A 12,853-nucleotide genomic window follows, 5' to 3' on the forward strand; every position below is an offset into this window, starting at 1 on the left:
CCCAGGCCAAGCCTCAGCCCCAGCCCCAGCCTCAGCCCCAGACCCAGCCTCAGCCCCAGACCCAGCCTCAGCCCCAGACCCAGACCCGGCCTCGGCCCCAGCCCCAGCCTCAGCCCAAGCACCAGCCCCAGCCTCAGACTCAGCCCCAGCCCCAGCCCCAGACCCGGCCACAGCCCCAGACCCGGCCTCGGCCCCAGCCCCAGCCTCAGCCCAAGCACCAGCCCCAGCCTCAGCCCCAGCCCCAGCCTCAGCCTCAGCGCCAGCCTCTGCCCCAGCTCCAGCCCCAGCCTCAGCCTCAGCCCCCGCCCCAGCCTCAGCCCCATTCCCAACCCCAGCCTCAGCACCAGCACCAGCCTCGGCCCCAGCCCCAGCCTCAGCCCCAGCCCCAGCCTCAGTCCCAGCCCCAGTCTCAGCCCCAGCCTCAGCCCCAGCCCAGCCTCAGCCCCAGCCTCAGCCCCAGAACCCAGCCTCAGCCTCAGCCCCAGCCCCAGCCCCAGCCCAAGACTCAGCCTGAGTTCCAGCCTCACACCCAGACCCTTGGCTTCTTGGAAGGTCAAAGAAAGTTAGGCAAGCACCTCACTGTGGTAGTGTATTGTTGTGTTCTCCATGGAAAGTTACTGTAAACAGAGGTGAAATTGGGGTGGAATAGCAAGGAACGGAATTCTCAAAGGGAAATGATTTTGACAGAAACGTACAGTGGTTAGTGGTTAAGGCCTGCAATATAGTAATAATGTGTGTGCTTATATTTGTCCTAGTTCACACATGTAAAAGTGTGTTTTTTGCATATCCCAACTCGCCATGAGACACCCTTGGAGAGTGGAGTCACGTCCAGGGTCAGCCATTATCAACGGCGAACCTGTAGCAATTACGGTTAAGTGCCTTGCTCAAGGTCACATCGAGAGATTGTTCACCTTGTTGGCTCAGGGATTCAAACTAGAGATGTTGTGGTTACTGGCCCAATGCTCTAACCGCTAGGCTACAGTCTGTCCATATACAGTGGGGCAAAAAAGTATTTAGTCAGCCACCAATTGTGCAAGTTCTCCCACTTAAAAAGATGAGAGAGGCCTGTAATTTCCATCATAGGTACACTTCAATTATGCCAGACAAAATGAGAAAGAAAAAATCCAGAAAATCACATTGTAGGATTGTTAATGAATTTATTTGCAAATTATGGTGGAAAATAAGTATTTGGTCACCTACAAACAAGCAAGATTTCTGGCTCTCACAGACCTGTAACTTCTTCTTTAAGAGGCTCCTCTGTCCTCTACTCATTACCTGTATTAATGGCACCTGTTTGAACTTGTTATCAGTATAAAAGACACCCGTCCACAACCTCAAACAGTCAAACTCCAAACTCCACTATGGCCAAGACCAAAGAGCTGTCAAAGGACACCAGAAACAAAATTGTAGACCTGCACCAGGCTGTGAAGACTGAATCTGCAATAGATAAGCAGCTTGGTTTGAAGAAATCAACTGTGGGAGCAATTATTAGGAAATGGAAGACATACAAGACCACTGATAATCTCCCTCTATCTGGGGCTCCACGCAAGATCTCACCCCGTGGGGTCAAAATGATCACAAGAATGGTGAGCAAAAATCCCAAAACCACATGGGGGGACCTAGTGAATGACCTGCAGAGAGCTGGGACCAAAGTAAGAAAGCCTACCATCAGTAACACACTACGCCGCCAGGGACTCAAATCCTGCAGTGCCAGACGTGTCCCCCTGCTTAAGCCAGTACATGTCCAGGCCCGTCTGAAGTTTGCTAGAGAGCATTTGGATGATCCAGAAGAAGATTGGGAGAATGCCATATGGTCAGATGAAACCAAAATATAACTTTTTGGTAAAAACTCAACTCGTCGTGTTTGGAGGACAAAGAATGCTGTGTTGCATCCAAAGAACACCATACCTACTGTGAAGCATGGGGGTGGAAACATCATGCTTTGGGGCTGTTTTTCGGCAAAGGGACCATGACGACTGATCCGTGTAAAGGAAAGAATTAATGGGGCCATGTATCGTGAGATTTTGAGTGAAAACCTCCTTCCATCAGCAAGGGCATTGAAGATGAAACGTGGCTGGGTCTTTCAGCCATGACAATGATCCCAAACACACCGCTCGGGCAACGAAGGAGTGGCTTCGTAAGAAGCATTTCAAGGTCCTGGAGTGGCCTAGCCAGTCTCCAGATCTCAACCCCAATAGAAAATCTTTGGAGGGAGTTGAAAGTCCGTGTTGCCCAGCAACAGCCCCAAAACATTACTGCTCTAGAGGAGATCTGCATGGAGGAATGGGCCAAAATACCAGCAACAGTGTGTGAAAACCTTGTGAAGACTTACAGAAAACGTTTGACCTCTGTCATTGCCAACAAAGGTTATATAACAAAGTATTGAGATAAACTTTTGTTATTGACCAAATACTTATTTTCCACCATAATTTGCAAATAAATTCATTAAAAATCCTACAATGTGATTTTCTGGATTTTGTTTGTCATGGTTGAAGTGTACCTATGATGAAAATTACAGGCCTCTCTCATCTTTTTAAGTGGGAGAACTTGCACATATGGTGGCTGACTGAATACTTTTTTGCCCCACTGTATATCGTTAACTGTCAAGGATATATTACGCAAGCCTTGATATTAAATCCCAGAACTGTCATCAGTTCCTTCCTTCCTTTTCATTAAAATGACTCATGTAGAGATGAGCTGTTATTCCTTCCTATGCTGCTGTATTTCCTCTTACCTGTTTCTGTGTGACTGCATGTGAACACCTTGTGGGGTATCTGGCGAAATTCCCCTCTCTGCCCTATAAGAGCCAGACATGAGCGCCAACATGGACACAGAGGACTGCTCATCAGATAGATAGAGGACACACACACAGAGGACTGCTCATCAGATAGATAGAGGACAAACACACAGAGGACTGCTCATCAGATAGATAGAGGACACACACACAGAGGACTGCTCATCAGATAGATAGAGGACACACACACAGAGGACTGCTCATCAGATAGATAGAGGACACACACACAGAGGACTGCTCATCAGATAGATAGAGGACACACACAGAGGACTGCTCATCAGAGAGATAGAGGACACACACACAGAGGACTGCTCATCAGAGAGATAGAGGACACACACAGAGGACTGCTCATCAGAGAGATAGAGGACACACACACAGACACACAGACAGGTGAGTTGGAACACCTGCCACACACCTAAGGATTTGTTGGGGACATGTGGTCCGGGGGGGCATGGCGTAGAGGCCGGGGGAAATGTTGACTTGGATGCGGGGTAGACTTTTTAAATTGATTACTGGATGCTGCACTGAACTGACAATACGCTATAAACATGGATATGTCACAAACTATAAAAATGTAACCACCAAGTCATTTCTGGAGGCTTGATGCAGCGTTACTGTAGCAATAACTCTAAGCAATAACTTAATAACTCTAGCTAACTTAGACTGAGAAGACTTAACATGAATGTGTATGTTGTTATGTCAGTGATGCTCTATCTAAAAGTTGGACTTTTCCTTTCATCAAGTATACTTTTTTCTCCATACACCTGTCAGTAAAAATGTTTTTATTGTCACATACACCTGAAAAGTGTTGTTTTGTACAGTCACAGCCATAGTGGTATGGCACCCCTGGAGCAAATTAGGGTTAAGTGCCTTGCTCAAGAGTACAACAACAGATTTTTTACCTTGTCGGTTCAGGTAATCAAACCGGCAACCATTTTGGTTACTGGCCCTACGCTCTAACCTCTAGGCTATGTGTTACCAGTATGTAAGGTGTGTGAGTTTACTTTCTAAGTGATTCTCTGTCTGTCTCCAGGTTGACATAGAGATGAAGCTGCTGTTAAGCCCCACCATCCCCAGGCTCCTCTTCCTGTTAGCGTGTCTCAGTGGGTGTGGCTTGGGACATGGCATACACCTGGGAACCTGCTCTGTCACCGTACACACTCACGAACTACGCAAGCACTACACAGAGATACGGAGCTCTGTGGTGAGCACACAAAACACAGTCACTTCCATGATCCTGTATTAGAACAAGAAACCTACCCTGAGGCTCTCAGTCTCTACCTCTCCTCACTCTCTGTCACACTGTCTGTTTTACATATACATATTTTATTAGAGTGAATAGATTTTTTGTGTTGACTGTCTTGTTGTGGGTTAAATGTGTGCAGATAGCAGCAGACAGTCAGATGGGAGTGAGACTGCTGAGGGGAGACGTGATGAGGAACATACAGGTAAATTGTTCTCACTACCTTAACCTGCATATCAATGTTCTTTAAAAGGCACTCAGTCTAGTGTTGTCCATTACGGGAGACCTTTTCCTGGTGCAAAAAAGCACATATATGTATCTGTACAAAAAAATACAGTAAACCCTCATAACCTGGCAGCATGATATAATTTGGAACATTTCTTTAACAATGTGCTGCAGTAAATGTAACATGTAGTGTGTCCTCCCTTTCAGGAGGGGGAGTACTGCTGTTTCCTGCGTCTTTTGCTACGTTTTTATGTGGAGAGAGTGTTTGTTAGCCACGGCATGTCTCAGCCACTGCACCGACGCTCAACCAGCGCTCTCGCTAATAGTTTCCTCACAATCAACAAGGACCTGAGGCAATGTGTAAGAAGACACACACACACACACACAGGCATGCACACACACACACATATTAACACATAACAGCACACATTTTACACCTAAAAACATAAACAAAAGCTACTACTATCGTTATCTAACGACATCTCTTTATGTCCTCCAGCACTGCCACTGTGGAGAAGATACCAGGAGAAAAATGGACTCCCTACAGGCCCAGTTTGACAAGGTAACTACACACACTGACATATAAATATACATATATAGAGAGATAGATAGCGAAATAGAGAAAATACTGTTTTGCGAGTGTATGGTGAAAGAGGCTTAGACAGTCCAAGAGAGGAGAGTGAGAGAGAGGAGATGAATCAATAAGATTCATGCCAATATTAACCTATCTCCGCCTTTTCTCCATCCTCTCACCCTCATCTTTCCCTCCTCTCCCCCTCCTTTCTCACCCTCATCTAACCATCCTCTCCCCTCATTTATTCCTCCTCTCCCCCTCACCTCTCCATTCTACCACCCCTCATCTCTCCATCCTCTCTTCCTTATCTCTCCATCCTCATCTCTCCATCCTGTAGCTGGAGATCTACCAGGCAGCAGTAAAGGCTATAGGAGAACTGGACTCTCTACTGGACTGGCTGGAAGAACTCAAGCACAACTCACACACAACTCACACAGACAGATAACACATATGAAAATGTGTAAATATTGCCGTACAGATGATATGTTACATTTTTGTTACCACATATAATTTATTTGATGGGATAAGTTTACCTGAAAGGAATATTTATTAATGTGTGTATTGATACTAATGTATGTATTAAAAGAGACATATGTCAGTCTCAGATGGTTGTCTAAGTTCCATAAATAATGGTTCTGTGATAGTGTTAATAACAGTGTGAATTTGACCAAACTGTCGAATTTCACTACAAATGACATGTACAGTGCCTTCGGAAAGTATTCAGACCCCTTGACTTTTTCCACATTTTGTTAGGTTCAACCTTATTCTAAAATGTATTAGATTGTTGTTTTTTTCATCAATCCCCACACAATACCCCATAATGATGAAGCAAAAACAGTTTTTTTTACATTTTTGCAAATTTATTAAAAATAAAACACTGAAATATCACATTTACATAAGTATTCATTCATACCCTTTACTCAGTACTTTGTTGAAGCACCGTTGGCAGCGATTACAGCCTTGAGTCTTCTTGGGTATGACGCTACAAGCTTGGCACACCTGTATTTGTGGAGTTTCTCCCATTCTTCTCTGCAGATCCTCTAAAGCTCTGTCAGGTTGGATGGGGAGCGTCGCTGCACAGCTATTTTTAGGTCTCTCCAGACATGTTTGATTGGGTTCAAGTCCGGGCTCTGGCTGGGCCACTGAAGGACATTCAGAGACTTGTCCCGAAGCCATTCCTGCGTTGTCTTGGCTGTGTGCTTATGGTCATAGTTCTGTTGGTCCTGAGTGCTCTGGAACAGGTTTTCATCAAGGATCTCTGTACTTTGCTCCGTTCACCTTTCCCTCGTTCCTGACTAGTCTCCCAGTCCCTGCCACTGAAAAACATCCCCACAGCATGATGCTGCCCCCACCATGCTTCACCGTAGGGATGGTGCCAGGTTTCTTCCAGATATGACGCTTGGCATTCAGGCCAAAGATTTCAATCTTGATTTTATCAGACCAGAGAATCTTGTTTCTCATGGTCTGAGTCTTTAGGTGCCTTTTGGCAAACTCCAAGCGGGCTGTCATGTGCCTTTTACTGAGGAGTGGCTTCCGTCTGGCCACTCTACCATAAAGGCCTGATTGGTGGAGTGATGCGGAGATGGTTGTCCAGAGGTACTCTAGAGCTCTGTCAGAGTGACCATCGGGTTCTCGGTCACCTCATGTCCGACTGCTGAGAACATTTTTTTTTATTTGATCAATTTTATAATACAGCTATAACGTAACAAAATGTGGAAAAAGTCCAGGGGTATGAATACTTTCCATAGGCACTGTAAGTGTGCAATTGCTGGTACCTGGGCTGTCATCCTTAAACGTAGTTGGTTATAATTTGACAGGCACCTTGCCCTCATTAAGCTCTCGGAGCGCACACTGGACGCTCTGGCAAAGGAGTAGGGTTGTTCTGAGCGTTCGGACCTTACAATGGCAGTCAAGCACCCAAGCTTACTGGCTAAATGTTGGCAAACTAGCGAGCTACTTCCAGACAAATGAGAGAACAGCTCACTCTGACCATTTTTGGGCTCCCAAGCAGAGCTGGTTAGGCTGTTTTTATGTTATCCAGAGCGTTGGTGACTGTAACTGTGCTGCTGGCAACAATTGAATTTCTCTTTTTTTGCCAACGTTTACTGACACCGGCCATATTCAATGGGTGTTGAACCTTCGTAAATGAATCAGTTATTAAGAGTGAATTTACAAACTCTGGCTGTCCCTTCGCTACAGAACGCAGTAAACATAGAGAGCGAGGCTGAAAAAGATGCATTCTGAAGCTGCCTTACTACCAGAGGTGTCGAGTATGCTGCTTTATTAACTCAATCAATTATTTTATTTACATTGTTTTCTAACTGATATGATATAATATTATGAATTAATGCGAGAAGTACACGCAAAACACCGCCATCTCCTGGATAGTGTTGGTCCCAAACAGATGCCGCTCTAAATAAAAAAGGTATACCCAAACACACTTCAGCCCAATTGAAACGAAAAAGGGGGGATCCGGTGCTCGACTGAGGGACTTGAAAATCCCCAAAACATTCCATACCTCAGGATACTTCAACTGGTGACTATCCGGGAGAATAAAGAATAAGGAGCACTCTAACCCGATTGTTTGTACTGTCAATAAATCCGATTTATGCAGAAACATATTTATTCTCCGCGATAGTCACCAGTTGAAGTATCTGGGATAAGGAATGCTTTTGGGATATGCCAATCCAACACACAGTAAAAGTTATGCAGTAATGTGAAATATCATACTTGATAGTATTTATAATAATAAATAAAGGTTGAGAACCTGTATTTATTTGAGAAATAAAATAGCCTTCTATAACAGCTTGAAATTAAATAACATGATTAATAATAAAAAGCTTTATTTACAAGAAGCATAATATACCAATCCACTCTAAGATGCTCACAACAATATAGCATGACATTACATGGACTGGGGCTATGTCAGGTTTATGAGAAAGAACACCATGCAGTGGTGTCAAACCCACTACACAAGAAAACAAACGAGGTAATGAAACTAGAGCTGGTGAGGTGGCACTCCAACATTTGAACAAGGAGCCTTGTTGAAACCAACTATGTGCTGCTTTCAGTACAGCTAGAAGACAGTCACTGATACGCGTTGTGTATAATTCAAAACAAAATGAGATGGCAACTGCATATGCTTAAAAATGTATGTTTCTGTTATGCACACTATTTTGGGCTTCTACAATGTTGTGCATGTTTGTTCCTCAATACATTCACAATATAAAATGCCTTTTGGAAAGTATTCAGACCCATTAACTTGTTCCACATTTTGTTAGGCTACAGCCTTATTCTAAAAATGTGTTTACATTTTTTTATCCTCATCAATCTACACAAAATTCCCCATAATGACAAAGCAAAAACAAGCTTGGTCTGAGAATATTTAGGTGACTTTTGTCAAACTCCAAGCAGGCTGTCATGTGCCTTTTACTGAAGAGTGGCTTCCGTCTGGTCACTTTACCATAGAGGCTTGATTGATAGAATTCTGCAGAGATGGTTGTCCTTCTGGAAGGTTCTCCTATCTCCACAGAGGAACTCTGGATCTCTGTCAGAGTGACCATCGGGTTCTTGGTCACCTCCCTGAACAAGACCCTTGTCCCCTGAGTGCTCAGTTTGGCCGGGCGGACAGCTCTAGGATGGGTCTTGGTGGTTCCAAACTTCTTCCATTTAAGAATTATGGAGGCCACTGTGTTCTTGGGGACCTTAAATGGTACAGAATTTTTTGGTACCCTTCCCCAGATCGGTTCCTTCGACACAATCCTGTTTGGGAGCTCTATGGACAATTCCTTTGACCTCATGGCTTGGTATTTGCTCTGACATGAATTGTCAACTGTGGGACCTTATATAGACAGGTGTGTGCTTTTCCAAATCATGTCCAATCAATTGAATTTAACCCAGGTGGACTCCAATCAAGTTGTAGAAACATCTAAAGGATGATCAATGTAAACAGGATGTAACTGATCTCAATTTTGAGTCTCATAGCAAAGGGTCTGAATACTTATGTAAAAAATGCATTTTCTTTCCCCTCTTTTTTTCATTTGCTAATTTTTTTTTTTTAAACGTGTTCTCGCTTTATCATTATGGGGTATTGTGTGTAGATTGCTACAGATTTTTATTTACTTAATCAATTTTAGAATAAGGCTGTAACGTAACAAAATGTGGAAAAAGTCAAGGGGTCTGAATACTTTCCAAAGGCACTGTATATTAAACCAAGATCATTGACCTGATGGGTTTGTTTGTCCTGCCACTACAGGTATAAGGTAGCATGTCTACAAATGTGAAGCACATTCCCATTAAAATGTAGACATCCTTTATGTATTTAGAGAACACCAATGTACTTGTTTGCTGTGACTTTAAGGTGTAATCCAAATGGGGGACTCATTTGTTGGGACAAACGTAAAAAGCTTACTGTGTCAACTAAAAATACTAGTTCTACAAAACATACTATCCACTTTTGTGCCATGCTCAGAATCGAAAGGTCTTACTGCACAAGTGAGAGAAAGATTTTGCCCTAAGAAGCAATGTCATGTTTCTCACTCTGTGTTCATCCTCATTTCTTACAAGTGAAGTATTAACCACAAAAAAGTCAGCAATATGGTTGTTCTCTGTGAATCTGTTGGTGCTGTTTTAGAAATCGTGCTGCCCTGAAGCATTTTACACACATGGGACACTTATATGGTTTCTCACCTGTGTGAATACTAATATGTTCTTTCAGGCTAAACTTCTGAGTGAAGCATTTGCCACAATAACAACACTGATATGGTCTCTCTCCTGTATGACTCCTCATATGCTTTGCCAGGGATTTGGTGTAACCAAAGCATTTGCCACATTCTTTGCACTGATATGGTTTCTCTCCCGTGTGTATCCTCATATGGACTGTTAAGTTATGCTTGAGGCTAAACAATTTACCACAGTCTTCACATTGATGTGGTTTCTCTCTTTTGTGAGTCACCATATGTTCTTCCAGGTATATCTTCTGGCTGAAGCATTTGCCACATTCACTACACTGATACGGTTTCTCTCCAGTGTGTGTCCTCATAAGATCCCTCTCTCTGTTCTCCACCGTTGGGGTTTGGTAAAGATGTGAGGGCTGAGGTGGGTCCTGATCACAGTCACTTTTCACAAAGGAAGGATTGTTTATGAACTCTTTGATATCAGACTCCAGACCCTGAAGCTGCTCTTCCTCCTGACCTGTCCCAAACTCCTCCTGTTCCTCTTTAATCTGTTTGGGCTCTGGGTCCTCCTGCCCCAGACTGGTGCACCACCACTCCTGCTCACAGTGCTGCTGCTCCCCCTCTTCAGGGACAGGGAGTATTAGATGCTGGGGATCTAAAAGGAAAGTCAATCAATCAATCATTATATTACAATCGATCCTGACATTATTTTAAAGACACAATTGTGTATTGGTTGTTTATGGGCAATGTGGTTTGCCTGCTTACATAATCTGCTTGATTGATTGTTGTGATAGTCGCTACCAACCTGCTTTATGCAAATGTATCTTTGGTTGAGTAACGACATCCAGTAGCATCCGTAGACGATCGATCTCCTCCTTTGAACGGGAGATTTCTTCCTGGTACTCTGATACCGTTTTTTCCACGACCACAAATATCTCAACAGCCGCCGCTGTTAATCGCTCGGTAAGAAACACATTCAGCAGATGTAGTTTGGACATTTTGTAGAATGAACGTGTATCAGTTCCTATTGTTTAACTCACGTGGATTAGTAGTATGTTGTGTGTGTGAACCATAGACAGTGAAAAGAAAACGTATGAACGTCACAAGAGTAGCAGAGATTGCAATACCGCCCCCTTTTGTGCGGGTTAATTACGATGATTTTGCTGTCAATGAATGGATGTCTACAAACGTAAGGGCTGTCAAAAATATTGAAATATTAAAGAGTAAGGTTAAACCATATTACATTTAGGATTACTCAGCGCTGCATCCATCCAAAATCTGTGGTTGATTTGTTTATGGCTTTATCTCACTCCAGCCCAACAGGTGGCGGTATACCAATAGCGACCAATGAACAAAGAGCGATAAGGAAGCATACACTGTTTACTTCCATGTACCGTAGGACAGCATTTCTCTGGAAATGTTTTTGTACACTATCATAATGTGTTTCTTACCGAGCAATTAACAGCAGCAGCCTTTGAAATATTTAGGGCCGTGGTTAGAACGATTTCGGAGTACGAGTAAGACATCTCCCGTTCAAAGAAAGATCGAACGTCTACAAAGGCTAACGTTACTAACGTGAAATGTCATCACACAGCCTGATAGTGATATAAAGCAGGTCTGTAGCGTATAGTGATGTTTCCATAACGTTTTACCTTCCCGTATCATAGAGACGTTTCAGATTTTGATAAAACCATACAATATTGTGAACACACGTGCATGTGCGCAGTCGGATCTTCAGTGTCAGAGGAAAATAACTATAGCTATATCATAATTTAGTTCGAGATATTTATTTTTTAATATCTACAGATCCCCAGCAGCTAGTAACTCACTGTCCCAGAAGCAGGAGTTCCCCCTGAGCAGCAGCACTGTGACCAGGAGTGGATCCCAGGTCTGGGGCAGGATGACCCAGAACCCACACAGATTAAAGAGGAACAGGAGTAGTTTGGGATTGGTCATGAGGAAGAGCAGATTCAGAGGCTGGAGTCTGATACCAAAGATTCATATTAACTTCTCCCTTTGTGAAAAGTGATTGGGATCAGGACCCACCCCAGCCCTCACGTATTCACCAAACCCAAACTGTGGAGAATGACTTTCTACCCACTAAAACAACAGAAGAGATCCAAACAGATCATGGTGAGGGCTGTGGAGTATCAGAACCAAACAGTGAATTACAGCCCCTCTCTCCAGTAAATGCAGACTGTTCTCCAGCTCGGAATGAAAACAGTGAACGTGTCGATAGTAGTACATCAACTCTGAGAAAGCAGAAAGATCTCTGGGGAGAAACCGTTTAACTGCCATGTGTGCAGTAAATGTTTCCTTACAGAGGAATACTGTCAAAGACATACAAATACATACAGGAGATGAATATTTTCATTACCATGGTTGTGGCACGTGCTTTACCAGGAAGGGACACTTGGCAGAGCATTTAAGATAGTTACACCCAGAAGAGAAGCCATCCCACTCCCAAGTTTGTATCAAACGTCCTCATCTTTTGAAGGATCATATGAAATTACACACAGGGGATACATATACACTCCCCTCCATATGTATTTGGACAGTGAAGCTAAAATTTTAAAATTGGCTCCCACATTTGGGATTTGAGATCAAAGGTTTTATATGAGGCTACGGTACGTAATGTCACCTTTTATTTGAGGGTATTTTCATACAGATTGGTTTTTCCGTTTAGAATTAAAAGCATTTTTATGTATCTAGTGCCCCCATTTGAAGAAGTCATAAGTATTTGGACAAATTCACTTCGTGTTTGAAGTAGTAAAAAGTTCTGGTGCATATTCCGAGCACACAAACATGTTTGTCGGATGCATTTCTTGGGTTGTTTTGCCCAATAGGAAGTGAATGGTTAATTATAACTGGAGTCATTTTCTAAGTAGATAAAATGTTTCTGCACACTTCATGAAAATGCCCTCAAATATAAAGGTGACATTCTGTACTGTCACCTCATACGGAACATTGGATCCCAAATACAAAATGTTGGCATATGGAGCCGATATTAAAATGTTAGCTTCATTCTCCAAATACATGGAGGGAAGTGTACATGCTCACTGTGTGACCGCAGCTTCAAATCTCAGAGTAGACTAAACATCCACCAGCTAGTTCACACAGGGGATAAGTTTTTTAGCTGCAATGTGTGTGGCAAATCTTTCCCTGGGAAGGGATATTGATATACATATGATACACACATGGTAAAAAAAACTTTGTTGCCGTGTTTGGCATGAAGGCTTCCATCAAACAGAGCATATGAAGACAAGACCCAAGGGTGGAGGTGCTCTGTGAGGGAAACAGGATTCAGTCCGAATATCTGAAGGAACAGTTTAACAATGTAG

General features: G+C 43.3%; 2 protein-coding genes across 2 annotated transcripts; one reads left to right on the forward strand and one right to left on the reverse strand.

The window, feature by feature from the left end:
- Window positions 1–2,768: 2,768 nt before the first annotated feature.
- On the forward strand, window positions 2,769–5,281 carry LOC139414412 (interleukin 19 like). The gene is made up of 7 exons (XM_071162324.1): window positions 2,769–2,832; window positions 3,125–3,184; window positions 3,838–3,998; window positions 4,180–4,242; window positions 4,470–4,622; window positions 4,762–4,824; window positions 5,174–5,281. Exons 3-7 carry the CDS (start codon window positions 3,840–3,842, stop codon window positions 5,279–5,281), a joined length of 546 nt encoding a protein of 181 aa, XP_071018425.1. The 5' UTR covers window positions 2,769–2,832; window positions 3,125–3,184; window positions 3,838–3,839.
- Window positions 5,282–7,321: 2,040 nt separating this feature from the next.
- Window positions 7,322–10,542, reverse strand: LOC139413707 (zinc finger and SCAN domain-containing protein 31-like). The gene is made up of 2 exons (XM_071161389.1): window positions 10,318–10,542; window positions 7,322–10,167 (listed from the first exon to the last, which is right to left on the reverse strand). Exons 1-2 carry the CDS (start codon window positions 10,508–10,510, stop codon window positions 9,425–9,427), a joined length of 936 nt encoding a protein of 311 aa, XP_071017490.1. The 5' UTR covers window positions 10,511–10,542; the 3' UTR covers window positions 7,322–9,424.
- Window positions 10,543–12,853: the final 2,311 nt, after the last annotated feature.

This window comes from Oncorhynchus clarkii, chromosome 7 (genome assembly GCF_045791955.1).
Source record: "Oncorhynchus clarkii lewisi isolate Uvic-CL-2024 chromosome 7, UVic_Ocla_1.0, whole genome shotgun sequence".
NCBI classification, from domain to species: Eukaryota; Metazoa; Chordata; class Actinopteri; order Salmoniformes; family Salmonidae; genus Oncorhynchus; species Oncorhynchus clarkii.

Excerpts from the sequence above, each read along its gene's own strand:
- LOC139414412 (XM_071162324.1), top strand. The coding sequence starts at position 3,840 with ATGAAGCTGCTGTTAAGCCCCACCATCCCCAGGCTCCTCTTCCTGTTA. Across the intron at positions 3,999-4,179 it reads CAGAGATACGGAGCTCTGTG|ATAGCAGCAGACAGTCAGAT; the intron begins GTGAGCACACAA and ends AAATGTGTGCAG. Across the intron at positions 4,825-5,173 it reads TACAGGCCCAGTTTGACAAG|CTGGAGATCTACCAGGCAGC; the intron begins GTAACTACACAC and ends TCCATCCTGTAG.
- LOC139413707 (XM_071161389.1), bottom strand. The coding sequence starts at position 10,510 with ATGTCCAAACTACATCTGCTGAATGTGTTTCTTACCGAGCGATTAACA. Across the intron at positions 10,168-10,317 it reads GATACATTTGCATAAAGCAG|ATCCCCAGCATCTAATACTC; the intron begins GTTGGTAGCGAC and ends CTTTCCTTTTAG.